The sequence below is a fragment of the Nerophis ophidion genome, linkage group LG29 (assembly GCF_033978795.1).
Source record: "Nerophis ophidion isolate RoL-2023_Sa linkage group LG29, RoL_Noph_v1.0, whole genome shotgun sequence".
Lineage (NCBI taxonomy): Eukaryota > Metazoa > Chordata > Actinopteri > Syngnathiformes > Syngnathidae > Nerophis > Nerophis ophidion.
The window spans coordinates 22,288,982-22,310,379 of NC_084639.1; the positions used below are offsets into that span (position 1 = coordinate 22,288,982).

A 21,398-nucleotide genomic window follows, 5' to 3' on the forward strand; every position below is an offset into this window, starting at 1 on the left:
GATTGGATACAAACGAAAACTAAAAACAACAGCGCTGGATAGAGCATAATATGACATGGAGCTATATGAACATGAATATAAATACTTTTAGATAGAGATGTCCGATAATATCGGACTGCCGATATTAAATGCTTTAAAATGTAATATTGGAAGTTTTCGGTATTGGTTTCAAAATGTAAAATTTATGACCGAAACGTCGCTGTACGGAGTGATAGATGGACATAGGGAGTACAGAGCGCCAAAAACCTTAAAGGCACTTCCTTTGCGTGCTGACCCAATCACATAATATCCACAGCTTTTCATACACACAAGTAAATGCAAGGCATACTTGGTCAACAGCCATACTGTCAGAGTTAATTGGTGACGAACCCGAAGATGCAGAGACGGAGGCAGGCATGGAGTGAGAAAACGTGATTTAATATAAAACACTAAGACAAAAACAAACAAAGGGTACAACAAAAAGCGCGCACGTGGGCGGATAACAAACAAATAGGCCTAGCGTGGAAGCTAGAGCAAGAAACAGAAGTCTTACTTGTAATATGAAAACAAACTTGGAAGCAGGGAACAAAAGACAATAAGCTACAAACCACTATCAAATATAGCTTACCCCAACGCTGCATTGACACGATATGATACGACACGACACGACAGGTAGCAGCGACAAGAGCGACAATAATCCAGCCCTGACTGGAGGACAAAAGCAGGTATGAGTGGGCTGATTGACACCAGGTGTGGCCAGGTGCCAATCAGCCACAGCTGAGGGGGAAAAACGCTCAGAGAGAAACACAAGAAACAGACAAAATAAGAGCGCTGACAGGAAATACTACACATACAGAGGAAACCAAGACAACACAAACAAACTGTCAAAGGAAAGCCTGACACATATAGGTCACACTGAGGGTGGCCGTGTAAACAACTTTAACATTGTTACAAATATGCGCCACACTGTGAACCCAAGAATGACAAACACATTTTGGGAGAACATCCGCACCGTAACACAACATAAACACAACAGGACAAATACCCAGAACCCATTGCAGCACTAAGTCTTCCGGGACGCAACAATATACACCTACCCGAAAACCCCGCCCACCTCAACCTCCTCATGCTCTCTCAGGTAGAGCATGTCCCAAATTCCAAGCTGCTGTTTTGAGGCATGTTAAAAAAAAAAATACTGCACTTTGTGACTTCAATAATAAAAATATGGCAGTGCCATGTTGGCATTTTTTTTTTTTCATAACTTGAAATGATTTATTTTGGAAAACTTTGTTACATTATTTAATGCATCCAAAGGGGTGTCACAACAACATTAGGCATAAAAATGCGTTAATTCCACGACTGTCTATATCAGTATCGTGTCGGAATCGGTAATTAAGAGTCGGAAAATATCGGAATATCAGCAAATAAGCCATTATCGGACATCTCTATTTTTAGATATTCAGGAAAAGTAAATTAAAATTTACTGATCATGATTTCTGGTTATGTTACTCGTATATAATGTACAGTGGACTTCTACGGTATCTTCTTCGAGCTGATTCTCTGTCAAACACACCATCAGCAGCTTCCCCAAATATTGTATGGATAAATCTTTCGATATTTTAAGGTCATTTTCTGGCATTACGGACTCGTTCTGCTTAAGAGTGGTGCAGGCTGAAGCACCGCTTCGCGCCAACAGCTTCACCAAGTTAGCGAGCTACTCTCTCTTTCTCATGTTTTTGATGATTTCTGTCTTTAATTCAATGAGTATTATCTCAGCTTGGCCCTTTTTTTTTTCTTACCCACGGTCGGAAGGACACACGTTTGTCGATCTCCAGCTATGCGCTGATGTCGGCGAGTAAGAGCGGATGTTTTGGTCAAATCTTGTGGGTTTTTTTTTTTACAGTACAATAGTTGTACTGTATTTTTCTTACGCCAGAGCATGATTGAAGTTTAATGTTGTAAAAAAATAAGCTTTAAAATGTGGGAAACAACAACCTCTCTTCAATCATGGCGTTCCTACAAATACCAGCCTGTGATGATTGCATCACGTATGACATGAAGAGCCATCAACAATTACATCAATCAATCTGCAATGCAAATGTTCTCTCCAGGGTCACCATGATTGCTCTTTGTCACAACGATGTTCCATTAATGTCGTCTCTGATTGTCATTTGCATCATCAGGATACTAATTGGCCTTTTCATCGCGTCTTGCGATGTTATAAAAACTCGACATCGAGAAGCCAACATAGGACAGGGATGGGTGGGCGAGGGCTTGAAAAGCAGCCGAACTCTTTTTCAAATTAGCCGTTAGCTCTAGCGCTAATTTAAGCCTCTCCGCCATGGACAACTCTGCGGGATTCGTATTTGGCTGGATCATTCTGTCAGGGTTATTCGGTGTCGAACCCCAAGATGCTGAGATGGAGGCGGGCATGGAGTGAGCAAACATGATTTAATAAAGATACTAAGACAAAATCAAACAAAGGGTTCAAACCAAAAGCGCGCACGTGGGCGGATAGTAAACAAAAGGCCTTTAGCATAGAAGCTAACAAGAGACAAAAAGGAACTTTAGCATGGAAGCTAGATGATAACAAACAGAAAAACTGGAAATAACTAACGGCTAACAAAAACAGCTTACCACTACGACGACCAGGACAAGATGTAGCACGACAGGTAATAGCTGAAATGATGCCAGACACGACAGGTGGCAATGTCACAAGACATGAGGCAACGACAATACAAATGACAATACAATGAACCAGCAAATGACACAAGACAAAGCAGGTACAAATAGGAGCAGGCTGATTGGCAACAGGTGTGGCCAGATGCCAATCAACTGCAGCTGAGTGAAAACAGGACACAGGGAGACAAACAGGAAGCTGAACCAAAATAAGAGGACTAGACAGGAACTAAGGACAGGAAATACTAAACACAGAGGAAACAGACAAACGCAGAGGAAAAAACTAAAACATAGACAAACTGTCAGGGGAAAGCCTGACAATTTTAATATTTTTTATTAAATGCAATTTATTTAATTTTAATGTAACTGTATTAAAAGACATCCTCTTTTATGCTATTTCACTTTATTGTATGCATTTTTATTTCATGTTATCGTATTTTATGTTTATTGTAGGTATTTATAAAACACAGTTTTGTTGTTTTATTTAATGGAATTTTATTCAACTTCATTTGACGCAATTTCATTTCATTCAACATTATTTTATGCAATTTCACTTTATGCCGTTTTATTTCATGCAATTTTATGTCCTGCAAACCTATTACCATTGTATGCTTTGCAATTGTATTATATCCAACTTTATTGTATTTTATTTTAAGCAATTGTATTAAACTTAATTAAATGCAATTTTATTTCATGTTTATTGTCATTTTATTTCATGCCATTTTTATTTTAATGTAATTGTATTCATTTTTATTCAGTACAACTTCCTATATTTTACGCAACTAATGTAACTGTATTAAATAAAAACAGATTTTTATGCAATTCTACTTTATTTTATGCATTTTTATTTTATGTTATGGCACTGAATTTTTTTTTAATGTATTATAAAAGAGTTTTGTTGTTTTATTTCATGCAATGTTATGGAACTTCAGTAGATGCAATTTTATTTGATCCAACATTATTTTCTGAAACTTTGATTTATGCCGTTTTATTTCATGCAATTTTATTTCATGCAAACTTCATTTATGTTATGCAATTGTATTGAACTAAACTTTATTGTATTTTATTTAAAAAAATTGTCTTTCATTTGACTAAATACAATTTAATTTCATGTTTAATGCATTTTTTTCATGCCATTTTTAATTTTAATGTAATTTTATACATTTTTATTAAATGCAATTTCTTTTATTTCATGCAACTAATGTAACTGTATTAAATTACATTTTATTTAATGCAATTTTACTTTATTTTGTGCATTTTTATTTCATGTTATGGCATTGAATGTGTTTATGCGTATCTATAAAAAACAGTTGTGTTGCTTTATTTCATGCAATTTTATGTAACTTCATTAGATGCAATTTTATTTAATTATTTCAACATTATTTTAGGCAATTTTACTTTCTGCCGTCCTATTTCATGCAAACTTCATCCCATCTTATGTTATGCCATTGTGTTTGATTAAACTTTATTATATTTTGTTTCTAGCAATTTAATTTTATGTATAATGCAATTTTATTCAATGTCATTTTTTTAATTTAATTCTACTCATTTTTATTAAATGCAATTTATTTTATTTCATGCAACCAATTGTATTAACTGACTGTAGTAAATTACATTTTATTCTATCCTATTTCACTTTATTCTTTGCATTTTTATTTCATGTTATTATATTCAGTTAATTGTAGGTATTTATAAAACACAGTTTTGTTGGATTTATTTAATGACATTTTATTTATTAACATTTTATTTTAAACTTTATGCAATGTTTTTTTTATTTTTTTATGCAAATTATTTTTAATTGTGTTTGATGCAATTTGATCTTTTGTGTATGCAATTCTATTCCACTTTATTAAATGCAATTGTATTTTTTTGTTTGTTTTTTAAAATGTGTCACATGCAATCTTCTTAAGATTAATGCAATTTAATGAAACTTCATTGGAAAAATAGAAATACATTATATTTATTTGCCCGCGTCCACCTCATGTTTGATGTGGTCGGTCAGATAGAGAAGGCATCTGTCAATGGATTGGTTAGTTCTGAAGCCGGATTGGAATTTGAACATGAGTTTTTTACTGGCAAGGTATGTATCAACCTGTTCATAAACTTTTTTTTCCATTACTTTCGATATGGAACTGAGAATAGAAACAGGTCGTAAGTTACCAGGTTTTAATTTGCTTCCTTTTTTAAAAAGGAGAGACTCCCTGAGGAATCTGTAGGGGATTTTGTCAAGGCCGGTTAACTTTTTGAGCACTTTCATTTCATTTCATTTTCTATTTATCTCCTTCATTGAAGAGCATTTTGATTGATACACAATTATACCTCAATTATACAATTTAAATTCACACAACAATGCCTGAGAAGGAGCAGGATTGTCAGAGTTATTTGGTGATGAACCCCAAGATGCAGAGACGGAGGCTGGCATGGTATATGAAAACCTGATTTAATTAAAACTACACAAGAACAGACAAAAAACACGCACGTGGGCGGAATAACAAACTAAGAGAGCTAGCACAGGCAGCTAGAAAAACAAAAAGGAACTTTAGCGTGGAAGCTAGAGGATAACAAACAGAAAAACTGGAAATAGCTAATGGCTAACAAAAACAGCTTGCCGCTACGACGACCAGGACAAGATGTAGCACAACAAGTAATAGCTGAAACGACAGGTAGCAAAGACACAAGAGTGACATGAGGCAACGGCAATACAAATGACAATACAATGATCCAGCAAATGACACAAGACAAAGCAGGTACAAATAGGAGCAGGCTGATTGGCAACAGGTGTGGCCAGGTGCCCATCAGCCGCAGCTGAGGAGGAACACAGGACAGGGAGACAAACAGGAAGCTGAACCAAAATAAGAGCACTAGACAGGAACTAAGGACAGGAAATACTAAACACACAGGACACAGACAAGTGCAGAGGAAAAAACTAAAACATACACAAACTATCAGGGGAAAGCCTGACAAGGATGATAGTTTCTTTATAGTTTCCTGCCCCCTTTGACATGACATGTTTCATGAACATCATTTAAACCAACAAATACATCCAAATGTAATGAAACAATCAAAAAACACAAAAAAAACACAAGTGAAGAACTTCATAAAGTATAAACCAAACAGAGGAAATAATAATAATAATAATAATAATAATAATAATAATAATATACACCTCACGGAATGATACAAAGCAAATACAAAAATAGACAAAAAAACAAGTAAAGTAATAAATAAAACGCAAAATGTAACACTTATGGCTGTCCATATGATATTATTGTTCTAGCTTTGTATATTTTTTTCAATTGGAATCTATTTTTACAGTCTTTTAAAGAGAATTCCACAATTTTACCCCCACCACTGATGTACATTTTAAAGTTGTCCTTGAATATTGCTGTTTGCAATGACCTTTTTCTTCTATGCTCTGTACTCTCAGAAGTGATGACAAACATTTGTTGTAAATTTGCTGGTAATGTTTTACTTTTAGCCTTAAACATGACACACGACGTCTGTAGCTTTACTTGCTTCTGAAGTTTCAATAGTCCATAGTTAATAAATAATATGTTAGTGTGCTCTAAGTAATCGACTTTATGAGTAATCCTTATAGCTCTTTTCTCTAGTTGATACAATGCCTTTTATCTATCCATCCATCCATCAATCATCTTCCACTTATCCGAGGTCGGGTCGCGGGGGCAACAGCCTAAGCAGGGAAGCCCAGACTTCCCTCTCCCCAGCCACCTCGTCTAGCTCTTCCCAGGGAATCCCGAGGGGTTCCCAGGCCAGCCGGGAGACAGTCTTCCCAACGTGTCCTGGGTCTTCCCCGTGGCCTCCTACCGGTTGGACGTGCCCTTAACACCTCCCTAGGGAGGCGTTCGGGTGGCATCCAGATGCCCGAACCACCTCATCTGACTCCTCTCGATGTGGAGGAGCAGCGGCTTTACTTTGAGTTCCTACCGGATGGCAGAGCTTCTCACCCTATCTCTAAGGGAGAACCCCACCACACGGCGGAGGAAACTCATTTCGGCCGCTTGTACCCGTGATCTTATCCTTTCAGTCATGACTCAAAGCTCATGACCATAGGTGAGGATGGGAACGTCGATCGACTGGTAAATTGAGAGCTTTGCCTTCCGGCTCAGCTCCTTCTTCACCACAACGGATCGGTACAACGTCCGCGTTACTGAAGACGCCGCACCGATCCGCCTGTCGATCTCACGATCCACTCTTCCCTCACTCGTGAACAAGACTCCTAGGTACTTGAACTCCTCCACTTGGGGCAGGGTCTCCTTCCCACCCCGGAGATTGGCACTCCACCCTTTTCCGGGCGAGAACCATGGACTCAGACTTGGAGGTGCTGATTCTCATTCCGGTAGCTTCACACTCGGCTGCGAACCGATCCAGTGAGAGCTGAAGATCCCGGTCAGATGAAGCCATCAGGACCACATCATCTGCAAAAAGCAGATACCTAATCCTGCGGTCACCAAACCGGAACCTCTCAACGCCTTGACGGCGCCTAGAAATTCTGTCCATAATAGTTATGAACAGAATCGGTGACAAAGGATAGAAGATTAAAATGAAATAAAAAAATCGGTCTTACCCTGGGCCCTGGAGAGGGGGTGCAGACTGAGGCCAAGGGGAAAAAAACAACTCATAGCCAAAGTACACATCCCTCTTGAGAGGGAAACATCAAACATCAAAGAACACAAAGGACATTAAAGACATTAAAGCAGCAGATACAACCAGACACTTCTACAAACAGCTATGAATAAAAAGTAAAAGAAACATATCCACTGTGGTGGCCTCTGCGGTGTTCCACGCAATCCTCCGCTGGGGAGGAGGGAGCATGGCCAGAGACAGGAGCAGACCCAACAAAGCAACCAAGACAGCCGACTCCACTCAGGCCAGTGTCCAGTCCGCATGGATGAGCGAGGATACGCCCAAGGTGACTGAGGTGTCCGACACCTGCTCACCCAGCCAAGACACCGTGAAGCCTCTCCGTCCCAGCGCTCAGTGCCAGCTTCCCTCATCCGCATCTCCTCCAGTCCCTCCAAACCGACTCCGATGTGGCAGACACCCAGCAGCTGGTCTCCATGGCCAAAAGGCTCCCGGGAGGCAGATCCAGAAGTCCACAAAAAAAGCACCACAGAGGGCACGAAAGTGCTACCCCTTGTCACACAGTCCCAAAGGGTCCCGGACCAAAAGGCAAAAAAATATATAATAACACATGAAAACAAGAGGGAAACCCAAAAGGAGCACAGAGTTCCTGCCAACAGCAGCCACTTTGAAATCGTTGTTGAATACTCCTAGCTTTCTGTAGTGTGCGACCAGAGTGGTGGGACAACTTGTTAACTAGAGTTGTGGTTATGCTGGTGAAATAGGTGTTAAGTCTGCTTTCTACCTCCTGTTTGTCTCTAATGAAGGAGTCGCCCTCCTTGATGTCGATGTTGGTGAGTCTGGTTTTATGTTTCTAGATGCAGCCAGGAAGCAGGTTGTTGAGGATTTTCCAGAGCTCACGTGACTTATTTGTGTTTTCCTCTATTTTGCCGTTAATGTAAAAACATTTTTTTTAAGAATTTAGTCCGGTTGTTTGCTTTATTTCTTAATGTATTAATTTCTGACTTTTATACCATATATTGTGTCTGTTTTAGTCCAAAAAGAAAATCCGTCAAAAAGCTCTAAGAGGTCTGCTCTTTTATTTTTTTTCCCTATTCAGAACCAAAAGGATCATATGTGGGGGGAAATTCAGTTGCTGGTCATTCTGACCATTCTAAGACATGTTATGACTGGGGGATTCACGGTTGTTTTGGAGTCAGCAGTAGCAAAACAAAAATCAATCAATGTCAATCAATGTTTATTTATATAGCCCCAAATCACAAATGTCTCAAAGGACTGTACAAATCATCACGACTACAACATCCTCAGAAGAACCCACAAAAGGGCAAGGAAAACTCACACCCAGTGGGCAGGGAGAATTCACATCCAGTGGGACGCCAGTGACAATGCTGACTATGAGAAACCTTGGAGAGGACCTCAGATGTGGGCAACCCAACCCCCTCTAGGGGACCGAAAGCAATGGATGTCGAGCGGGTCTAACATGATACTGTGAAAGTTCAATCCATAGTGGCTCCAACACAGCCGCGAGAGTTCAGTTCAGGCAGATCCAAGACAGCAGCGAGAGTCCCGTCCACAAGGGAGGGGGGACATAGGAGAAAGAAAAGAAGCGGCAGATCAACTGGTCTAAAAAGGAGGTCTATTTAAAGGCTAGAGTATACAGATGAGTTTTAAGGTGGGACTTAAATGCTTCTACTGAGGTAGCATCTCGAACTGAGTACTGGAGCCCGAACGGAAAACGCTCTATAGCCCGCAGACTTTTTTGGGGCTCTAGGAATCACTAATAAGCCGGAGTCTTTTGAACGCAGATTTCTTGCCGGGACATATGGTACAATACAATCGGCAAGATAGGATGGAGCTAGACCGTGTAGTATTTTATACGTAATTAGTAAAACCTTAAAGTCACATCTTAAGTGCACAGGAAGCCAGTGCGGGTGAGCCAGTACAGGCGTAATATGATCAAACTTTCTTGTTCTTGTCAAAAGTCTAGCAGCCGCATTTTGTACCAACTGTGATCTTTTAATGCTAGACATGGGGAGACCCGAAAATAATACGTTACAGTAATCGAGACGAGACGTAACAAACGCATGGATAATGATCTCGGCGTCTTTAGTGGACAGAATGGAGCGAATTTTAGCGATAAAGAAAAAGACCTTGACACATGAGGAAAACATATAAAAAGCCAGTGGATTAATAATTGATATGATTTGCATGATTTTGTTTCATTCTGGATCCTTCGAAGGATGCTGTCTGCAATCCAATCCAACTTGTACTTTTGAATATGGGTAAATGAACCTTTTGTACTAAAACCATTTTGTTTGCAGTTTAAGCTTCGGACCATTCCACCGTATTGCTTTTTGACTGTTGTAAGGAGTGATTTGAGGTTATTATTGGGTTGTTTGTCTACTTCGGTTTTGCACTTTTGGTATTCGGAGTATTTTCTGTCTCTGTCTTTTATGGCAGCTAATAGGTCCGGATTCATCCATGGTTCAGAGCGGGCTTTGATCCTGACTGTTCTCACGGGAGCCATATCATTTAGTATCGCGAGGAACGCTGTTTTAAAGCAATCCAGCATCATCAACCAGGTTGCTTGTGAGCACAGGGGAACAGTCCCATTCACCTAGTTCTAGGTTGAAATTATCACTGGAGTTTGTTTTAAGGGATCTGATTGAGCTGTTATCTGGCCGTCGGCTTTGGGTTTGGCTATTTTGCTGGTGCAGAAGGTTAGATAGTGGTCGGTAAGATCACAGATCCTGACCCCACTATTTTTTATGTTTGGCCGGTCTGATGTAAGAATGAGATCTATGGTTGATTGGGTGTAATCACACACCCTTGTGGGTAGTAGTGTTATTAGCTGGGTGAGACCGTGCATATTACAAAGCTTGCTGTAAGATTTTAACACGGGCGCATCTCTGCGTTGAATATCTCCAGTTATAATGTTTAATCTCAGCTACATTGTTTACCTCAGTTAAGCACTCCTCGAGAGCCCCATAGAAATCACTCTGATTAGGCGGTCTGTATACAGTCCCTATCAGTACCGGCTTAGCGTTTTTAAATTTGATTACCGCCCACACAGATTCAAGAGCATTGTGGTTAAGATCAGTGCGAGTTATGTATTTTATATCTGGTGAATATACATACAAACACTCCCACCACGTTAATTCCTGTCCTTTCTGATAACTGAGAAGTTGTCTATCTCTATCTCTGTGTCAGAAACACTTTGATTTAATTTAGTTTCAGAGTAACACAGGATTTGTAGTTTGTTATTGTGCAACATTTTTCTGATTTGGTCAAGTTTGGTTCCAGCGATGCTGTTCACATTAAGGTGGATGATGTGTATGTAGCCCACTGGAACTGAAGAGAACATCACAGTCCGCTGGGGAGAGGTATTGTCTCGCTGCTGTGTTGGATCCGCTTTGGACTGGACTCTCGCGGCTGTGTTGGATCCATTATGGATTGAACTTTCACAGTATCACGTTAGACCCGCTCGACATCCATTGCTTTCGTCCTCTCCAAGGTTCTCATAGTCATCATTGTCACCGACGTCCCACTGGGTGTGAGTTTTCCTTGCCCTTATGTGGGCCTACCGAGGATGTCGTAGTGGTTTGTGTTGTGGTTTGTGCAGCCCTTTGAGACACTAGTGATTTAGGGCTGTATAAGTAAACATTGATTGATTGATTGATTGATTGATTAATTGATTGATTGTCCAGAAAATGGTGGGATGGCCATGTAGATTGTCGTTGAAGAAGAAGTGGAGTCCAATTCACTGTTTGCGAGGAGAATCCTGGGGGAGGGGGAGAGGGAGGGAAGCCCATTGTTCCTCTGCCAAGTGAAGGGGGATCCAGGTATGGGGGAGGGGCAGAGTTGGAGGGGGGAAGGGTGGGTTAGGGGTGGTTTTCACGGGCTTCGGTGAGGCTAAAAACAATGACCATGGTTGGACAAACAATCCCCTGAATCCTGTGTAGGCCTCGGGGGGTCCAGGCGCCGTCAGGGACTGGGGGGAGGCTGCATGGATTCCCGCTCTGCCGTCATTACTGGTGACCGGGTTGTCGTCCACCGCCATTTCGTCGATCGCCATTTCGCCAACCGCCGCCGAGCCGCTGTCCGGTTGGTTAATGGTCCAGGGTTTAGTTCGGTGTCTCCTGAAACTACAAGTTATAGTAAAATTGTTGATCTTCGGTCAATCCTTGTTTCTTCTGTTCTGATCCGCTGTGAGGCACGAGTGGAATACATTGCTTCCGAAACCCGGGTGCTTCGCCGATGATTTACCGAGGAGGTCGAAATCACAGTGATCAGCCTTTTCGCGTTCACGACTCTCATTTTCCAGAGCGTATAGGATCCGTGGTGGTTTAAAATACAAATCTGTTATCCACAATAGAAAGAGGAGGAAGTGTGGGATCATTTGAGCCTTTGTTGGGATTCCAGAGCAGGAGCGAAATCTCGGCGACCGGAAACTGTTTGTCCAACCATGATCATTGTTCTGATTCTTTCCTTCGTTTCAGGGTCCAACGTGACGGAAGAAGCGTCCACGTGCCCACTGGGGTATTTCCCCTGTGGCAACCTGACCAAGTGTCTTCCACAAGTCTTGCACTGCAACGGCGCCGACGACTGCGGCAACCAAGCGGACGAGGAGAACTGTGGTGAGTTCTTGTTTCAGCGTATTGTGTTTGTGGCGTGTGGGCGATCCCACCACAGACTTGGATTAACAATTGCAGGGAATTAACATCGCCAGAGATTTTTATCCACCCCCTCCAATCTTGAAGCCTGTTGGATTGATGAATATGTTGCAAGATAAAATAGGAATCAATCAGAGGTTGGACTTCAGCTCTTTTTTGTTCCACAATCCTAAATATTCTATTGTTTTTCATTGATGTTGAATAAATGTTGGAGGTTCCACAATTTATTTTATGCCTCAATGCTGGAATTTAGACTGGTTAAAAGGGTTTTTTGTAAACCCTACATGTCTTTTTGTGTGTGCAATGCTCATGAGCTGTGATTGTTCACACCTGGACCAGTAAATGTTACAGTGTTGGGAACTTTAGCTATTTCTCACATATTCACTGGAACTCTACACAAGGCTTGTCAACTGTTTCAACCAAACTCAACGCATGTGGGGGCCATTTTTATTTTTATTTAATTTTTTTTTTTTTTTTAAAGAAGAAGCTAAAAACATGTGTGCACATATATATGTATATATGTGTATTATGGTTGTACGGTATATTGGTATTGGTATCGTACCGCGATACTCATGAATCATATTCGGTACTATACCCCCTCTAAATGTAAACAAATGCAATAGTTGGATCTACTGCTAACATCCACTGTAATGATACCAAGTAAAATAGTTTTGTCACAATCGTTTCTCCTTTTTAAAAAAAAAAGATAATATTATGTTTTTAAACTCAGGAAATACGTCCCTGGGCCCATGAGGACTTTGAATATGACCAATGTTTGATCCTGTAACTACTTGGTATCGGATTGATACCCAAATTTGTGGTATCATCCAAAACTAATGTAAAGTGTCAAACAACAGAATAATAAGTGATTATTACCTTTTAACGGAAGAGTACATAGAACAAGTTAAAACCCAAAGTAAGCAGATATTAACAGTAAATGAACAAGTAAATTAATAATTAATTTTCTACCACTTTTACCTCATAGTGTTGACAAAAAAATAGAAGATAAATGACATATGTTACTGCATACATCAGCAGACTAATTAGGAGCCTTAGTTTGTTTACTTACTACTAAAAGACAGGTTGTCTAGTGCGTTCACTATTTTATTAAAGGACCAAATTGCAATAAGAAACATATGTTTAATGTACCCTAAGATTTTTTTGTTAAAATAAAGCCAATAATAACACTATTGTGTGTATATGTATATATATATATATATCCATCCATCGATACATTTTCTACCGCTTATTCCCTTTTGGGGTCGCGGGGGGCGCTGGCGCCTATATCAGCTACAATCGGGCGGAAGGCGGTTGACCTGTGGTCGGGATCCATGTTCGCTTGATCGCTCTTATCCATAGTAAAGCTTCACCTTCGGGAATTTTAAATAAGGAAACACCGGCTTTCTTTGTGTGGCTAAAGGCTAAAAGCTTCCCACCGCCATCTTTCTACTTTGACTTCTCCATTATTAATTTAACAAATTGCAAAAGATTCAGCAACACAGATGTCCAGAATACTGTGCAATTATGCGATTAAAGCAGACTACTTATGGCTTGGTTGGGGCTGGAAAATAATGTCCGCTACAACCCAAGACGTCAAACACACGCGTCATCATACTGCGACGTTTTTAACACGACACTTTGCGGGAAATTTAAAATTTAAATTTAGTAAACTAAAAAGGCCGTATTGGCATGTGTTGCAATGTTAATATTTCATCAATGATATATAAACTATCAGACTGCGTGGTCGGTAGTAGTGGGTTTCAGTAGGCCTTTAAATAATAGTACAGACCAGGATTGACAATTTACTATAGCCTAATCTCATTCTTGATTATGGAACATGTTTAATTGTTCTTTGAGTGCAACAAAGAAAGTCCAATGTGTTTAATGTCCTTTAATTTAAATGGTAACCTTCAGTTTATATGTATGTGTATAAATATGTATATATGTGTATTTTTATATATATATATATATACATATATATACATATGTATACATATGTATATATGTGTATATATATATATGTGTATATATATGCATGTATGTATGTATATATATATATATATATATATATATATATATATATATATATATATATATATGTATGTGTGGGAAAAATCACAAGACTACTTCATCTCTACAGAACTGTTTCATGAGGGGTTCCCTCAATCATCAGGAGATTATAATGGAAGCATTCACATACAATGGTTTATATAGGGCACAGAGTGGGTGGGTACAGGCAGGCGTAGGGTGTGGTGATTGGCTCATGTGTTACCTAGGAGGCGTTTCCGTCTGTGGCGGCATGTTGACATGATTTCACTGCGCTTGTTGAGGGATGGCAGATCTGGATGATATATAATAAACAGTTTCTCTTTTAAGCATAGGTTGCATCTTTTATTACCACTGTTGTAAGGTGTGCTGGATGGAATAATTTGCCATGTTATTGAATATTCAACATTATTGTCTTTGAGGTTCCAAATGTGCTTGCTGAGTTCTGTAGAATTACGCAAAGTCTGGTTTCTAAAGGAGGCCGTGTGATTATTCCTTCTGGTATTAAACGCTCCTTCGGTTAATCCTACGTACGTGTCGGATGTGTTAATGTCCTTGCGTGTTACCTTTGCTTGGTAAACGACTGATGTTTGTAAGTACCCCCCGTTGAGAGGGCAATCAGGTTTCTTGCGACAATTACATTCCTTATGTTTATGCTCACAAAAATGAAAATATGTCAGGAAATGGAAGTTGTTCTACTTCTACCGGAGTGTGATCGATGACTTAGTCGTTTTTCACAGAGCCCAAAGACACATGTCAGGGGCGATGAATAGAGGTGAGAAAGCCACGTCTTCACATCTTTTCAGTTGATTTGCTGCACAGAACAACTATTTCTCCCTTGTTGTTGATGATGATGATGGATGGCAATTTGTGTTTTGCTTTTTGCCCCCAACCTTGACACGAGATGAAAAACAGCACAAAACGGTGATTTCATGACAAGACAAGTGCTGCTCAAGTGAAGTGAAACCTTTTAACGTGGTAGATTTTCTTTTTAAATAAAGTTCATGACTCCTTTGCTGCTCAGTATTGATCCTCCCGTGCCGTATACATCCCCTTATTACGGCACGTAAGGTCAGATACATTTCCAAACTATGATTGATGTGTTGTTTCGACCGCTGACCTTTTAGTTTGCGGCTGTGATTAATGTTAGCGGCAAGTACCAGCCCGTGCTATAATACCGCATACATCCCAGATAAGTTAGATCAAGAAAAGTCAGGCGTCGAAAGGGTTCGTTTATCACCGAGACTAGGGATGAGCAAAGTGGGGCCCGCGGGCCAAATTTGGTGCACTCTGTCAATTAGTTTGGCCCGCCAAAGGGTGGCGAGCAAATGTAACGCATATTCATAGTGGCGGTTTAGCCCGGTTGGTAGAGTGACCGTGCCAGCAACTCGAGGGTTCCAGGTTCGATTCCCGCTTCAGCCATCCTAGTCACTGCCGTTGTGTCCTTGGGCAAGACACTTTACCCACCTGCTCCCAGTGCCACCCACACTGGTTTGAATGTAACTTAGATATTGGGTTTCACTATGTAAAGCGCCTTGAGTCACTTGAGAAAAAGCGCTATATAAATTTAAAAAATGCATAATAAAAAAAAAACTGAGTAAATTTTGTTGGTAAAACCTGGCTGTTCAGTCTCTAGAAATGTCCCGTAAAATCCTCAGTAGTATCTTTTTTTAATCTTTTTTTTTTTTTTACAGCAATGTACAGTAAAAACTAGCTGTCATAATCCGTTACCCGGATCATATTTTGTTTAAGTTTTGACTCACTCAGTTCCCGTTTTGATTGCCATGGTTGCAGACACCTGCCTCTGATTAGTGTTCGGAACCTCACCACGGAGCTACTTGTTCCCGTTGTTTGGCACACTCAGTCCTTCTATTTATTTGCTCACAGGTTAATGGTTTACCCTTCGGATCCCTGAGCTGAGCTTTGCCTTATGCTTTTCTTGTTAGCTATTCCGTTAGCTGCCCGTACTTAAAGACACGCTTGCTTTGTTTGTTCCAGCCTGATTAACAGACATTAAATCATTTTCTTACCTGTACCTTGCCTCCGGAGTTTTCCGTCTGCATCCTGGGAGAACCATCCATGCAGTAAAGTGCGACCCCGACCTAACGGTAGCAGCTCAGTCGCCGGAAGTTTGCGGAATGAATGATACTACTCTTTCATTTTATAGTAATGCACTGTAAAACGATTGCCACAATATGGGTAAAAAACTGTTAGCTTAGTCACCATTTGAACGTAAAAACACAAACACAGTGGTACAATAAAAAAATAACTAGGAGCTTTGTCACCTGGATTTTACCATAAAGTTCATTGTTTTTTTTTTACAGCAAATTAGAGTAAATTGGATAAAAATTTTATAGTAAAACTCACAAAGATACATTAATACAAGCATTATTAGACGTATTGCATGTTTGTTTTAGGAGTTATGCTTGAATACATTTTTTATTGTTTTGTTTGCATTATCTCAGGATTCTAAAAACATTACTGTCATATGCAATAAAGAAAATCAATTTTTGGGTCAGCAAACCTTACAAAAGCACGTTTCTAGTAAAACTCAGAGCTATGATAATACAGGCATTATTAGACATATTGCATGTTTGGTTTAGGAGTTATGCTTGAATACATGTTTTATTGTTTTTTTTTTGCATTATCTCAGGATTCTAAGAACATTACTGTTATATTCAATAAAAAAAATACTATCCCGATTTCCATATGAGTTGGGAAATTGTGTTGGATGTAAATATAAAAAGAATACAATGATTTGAAAATCCTTTTCAACCAATATTCAATTGAATGCACTACAAAGACAAGATATTTCATGTTCAAACTCATAAACTTTATTTTTTATTTTTTTTTTGCACATAATAATTAACTTAGAATTTCATGGCTGCAACACGTGCCAAAGTAGTTAACAATAAACAATCAATAAACGTTTGGGAACTGAGGAAACGAATAGTTGAAGCTTTGAAAGTGGAATTCTTTCACATTCTTGTTTTATGTAGAGCTTCAGTCGTTCAACAGTCCGAGGTCTCCGCTGTCGTATTTTACGCTTCATAATGCGCCACACATTTTCGATGGGAGACAATTCTGGACTGCAGCCGGGCCAGGAAAATACCTTCACTCTGTTTTTATGAAGCCACGCTGTAGTAACACGTGCTGGCATTGTCTTGCTGAAATAAGCAGGGGTGTCCAAGAAAAAGACGCCGCTTAGATGGCAGCATATGTTGTTCCAAATCCTGTATGTACCTTTCAGCATTAATGGTGCCTTCACAGATTTGCAAGTTACCCATGCCTTGGGCACTAATGCACCCCCATACCATCACAGGTACTGGCTTTTGAACTTTGCGTCGATAACAGTCTGGATGGTTCGCGTCCCCATTGGTCCGGATGACACGATGGCGAATATTTCCAAAAACAATCTGAAATGTGGACTCGTCAGACCACAGAACACTTTTTCACTTTGCATCAGTCCATCTTAGATGATCTCGGGCCCAGAGAAGCCGGCGGCGTTTCTGGATGTTGTTGATGAATGGCTTTTGCTTTGCATAATAAACTTTCACTTGCTCTTAAAGATGTAGCGACAAACTGTATTCAGTGACAGTGGTTTTCTGAAGTGTTCCTGAGGCCATGTGGTGATATCCTTTAGAGATTGATGTCGGTTTTTGATACAGTACCGTCTGAGGAATTGAAGGTCACGGTCATTCAATGTTGGTTTCCGGCCATGCCGCTTACGTGCAGTGATTTCACCAGATTTTATTGCTTTTTTCACATTATCTCAGGATTCTAAGAACATAACTGTCATTAAGTAAAAAACACAATTTTATGCTTGCAAACCTTACAAAAGCATGTTTCTAGTAAAACTCAGACATACATTAATACAGGCATTATTAGACATAGCATTTTTGATTTTGGAGTTATGTATAAATAACTTTCATATTTAGTATGACATTTATACTGTCATATCAAGTAAAAACATTTTTTTGAGTTTTTAAACCTTACCTTTGAAGAAATTCACAAAGATACTCTAATTAAAGTTAAAGTTAAAGTACCAATGATTGTCACACACACAGACTAGGTGTGACGAAATTATTCTCTGTATTTGACCCAACACCCTTAAACACACCCTGGGAGGTGAGGGGAGCAGTGAGCAGCAGCAGTGGCCGCGCCCGCGAATCATTTTTGGTGATTTAACCCCCAATTCCGACCCCTTGATTCTAAGTGCCAAGCAGGGAGATAAAGAGTCCCATTTTTATAGTCTTTGGTATGACTCGGCCGGGGTTTGAACTCACAACCCACCGATCTCTGGGCGGACACACTAACCACGAGGCCACTGAGTAGGTAATGTCTAATAATACAGGCATTATTAGACATATTGCATGTTTGGTTTAGGAGTTATGCTTGAATACATTTTTTTTATTGAATCTCAGGATTCCAAGAACATTACCGTCAAATTGAGTAAAGCATTTTTTTTTCCTTTTTGCAAACCTTACAAAAGCACATGTTTTTAGTAAAACTCACAAAGATACATTTCTACAGGCATTATTCCACATATTGCATGTTTATAGATTGATTATTTTTTCTTTTTTTACAAGCTAAGTTACGTTTAAATTTAAGAACCCCTGCTCTACGGCAAAGGTGGGACTTTTCGACGCTCTGTGGAGAAGTCATGTCCTGTGATGAAAACCTGAACACTTTTTAATCAAGCTAGACCACGGCTTGGCAACCCAAAATGTTGAAAGAGCCATATTGGACCAAAAACACAAAAACAAAACCGTCTGGAGCCGCAAAACAAATTTAAAAGCCATATTGCATACAGATAGTGTATCATGAGATAAACATTGAATTAAGAGGACTTAAAGGAAACTAAATGAGCTCCAATATAGCTACAAATGAGGCATAGTAATGCAATATGTACATATAGCTAGCCTAAATAGCATGTTAGCATCGATTAGCTTGCAGTCATGCAGGGACCAAATATGCCTGATTATCATTCCACACAAGTCAATAACATCAACAAAACTCAGCTTTGTGCATTCACGCACAACATTAAAAGTTTGGTTGAGGAAATGAGACAGAAAAATGAGTGGCATAAAACACGTCCTAGAAAGTCGGAGAAAGTTGTACATGTAAACAAACCACGGTGAGTTGAAATACCCCCAAAATCCATCCATCCATCCATCCATCCATCATCTTCCGCTTATCCACAGCCTAAGCAGGGAAGCCCAGACTTCCCTCTCTCCAGCCACTTCATGCAGCTCTTCCCGGGGATCCCGAGACGTTCCCAGGCCAGCCGGGAGACATAGTCTTCCCAACATGTCCTGGGTCTTCCCCGTGGCCTCCTACCGGCTGGACGTGCCCCAAACACCTCCCTAGGGAGGCGTTTGGGTGGCATCCTGACCAGATGCCCGAGCCACCTCATCTGGCTCCTCTCGATGTGGAGGAGCAACGGCTTTAATTTGAGTTCCTGCCGGATGGCAGAGCTTCTCACCCTATCTCTAAGGGAGAGCCCCGCCACACGGCGGAAGAAGCTCATTTCGGCCACTTGTACCCGTGATCTTATCCTTTCGGTCATGACCCAAAGCTCATGACCATAGGTGAGGATGGGAACGTAGATCGACCGGTAAATTGAGAGCTTTAACTTCCGGCTCAGCTCCTTCTTCAACACAACGGATCGGTACAAAGTCCGCATTATTGAAGACGCCGCACCGATCCGCTTGTCGATCTCACGATCCACTCTTCCCTCAGTCGTGAACAACACTCCTAGGTACTTGAACTCCTCCACTTGGGGCAGGGTCTCCTCCCCAACCCGGAGATGGCACTCCACCCTTTTCCGGGCGAATAACCATGGACTCGGACTTGGAGGTGCTGATTCTCATACCGGTCGCTTCACACTCGGCTTCGAACCGATCCAGTGAGAGCTGAAGATCCCGGCCAGATAAAGCCATCAGGACCGCATCATCTGCAAAAGCAGAGACTTAATCCTTCGACCACCAAACCGGAACCCCTCAACGCCTTGACTGCGCCTAGAAATTCTGTCCATAAAAGTTATGAACAGAATCGGTGACAAAGGACAGCCTTGGCGAAGTCCAACCCTCACTGGAAATGTGTCCGACTTACTGCCAGCAATGCGGACCAAGCTCTGACACTGATCATACAGGGAGTGGACCGCCACAATAAGACAGTCCGGTACCCCATACTCTCTGAGCACTCCCCACAGGACTTCCCGAGGGACACGGTCGAATGCCTTCTCCAAGTCCACGAAGCACATGTAGACTGGTTGGCCAAACTCCTATACACCCTCAAGGACTCTGCCGAGAGTATAGGACTAGTCCACAGTTTCACGACCAGGACGAAAACCACACTGTTCCTCCTGAATCCGAGGTTCGACTATCCGGCGTAGCCTCCTTTCCAGTAGACCTGAATAAACCTTACCGGGAAGGCGGAGGAGTGTGATCCCACGATAGTTGGAACACACCCTCCGGTCCCCCTTCTTAAAGAGAGGGACTACCACCCCGGTCTGCCAATCCAGAGGTACCGCCCCCGATGTCCACTTGAATCAGTGAAGCATGTTTAATACAAACACTGTGCTTTGTAACAATTAGGGAGGTTTGTGTCATGTTTGTCCTCCTACAGATAACCATAGTAAAACAAAAAATATATATTTTTTCCCTTTATCTTTTTCCATTTTTCATACATTTTTGAAAAAGCTCCAGAGAGCCACTTGGGCGGCGCTAAAGAGCCTCTTGCGGCTCGAGGGCCGCGGGTTGCCGACCCCTGGTCTGGACTAAATGTCTAATCCGTAGTAAAGCTTGAAAGCGAGCAGATGAAATATCAAGGAGGAACTGATTCCAGAACAGCAGCTGGAAAATGTGAACAGCTGCAGAAAATTACATTTTTGAATGTCCATCCATCCATTTTCTACCGTTTATTCCCTTTGGAGTCGCGGGGGGCGCTGGTTCCTATCTCAGCTACAATCGGGCGGAAGGCGGTGTTCACCCTGGACAAGTCGCCACCTCATCGCAGCGTTTTTGAATGTGTTGAGGTTAAAACATGTACATAAAGACGCAGAGTTGTATATTTAATGAATTAGGCACAGAACTTTACATTTATATAGCACGATTTGAGGCTAATATCCGAACTGGTGTTGCTGCTGCATGGTAAAAATCGCTTTTTGGCCCGCGGACCTTTGGCACATTTCAACTTTGGTCCTTGGAGGCCAAAGGTTTGGACACCCTTGATCTCGATTCCAGCAGCTGCAGTCGTGGTCAAAAGTTTACATACACTTGTAAAGAACATAATGTCATGGCCTTCTTGAGTTTGTAATAATTTCTACAACTCTTGGTTTTTTTTTGCTAGAGTGATTGGAGCACATACTTGTTGGTCACAAAAAAACATTCATAAATTGTGGTTCTTTTATGAATT

At 40.7% G+C, this 21,398-nt stretch overlaps 1 protein-coding gene across 1 annotated transcript in view; it reads left to right on the forward strand.

Annotated features, from left to right (window-relative positions):
* The window catches only part of rxfp1 (relaxin family peptide receptor 1), a 325,548-nt gene that overhangs the window by 94,626 nt on the left and 209,524 nt on the right, over nucleotides 1-21,398 (forward strand). Inside the window, exons 5-6 of the mRNA XM_061891899.1 lie at nucleotides 11,223-11,364; nucleotides 11,760-11,897. Coding sequence (XP_061747883.1) covers nucleotides 11,223-11,364; nucleotides 11,760-11,897 — 280 coding nt within the window. The remainder of the gene's footprint in view (nucleotides 1-11,222; nucleotides 11,365-11,759; nucleotides 11,898-21,398) is intronic.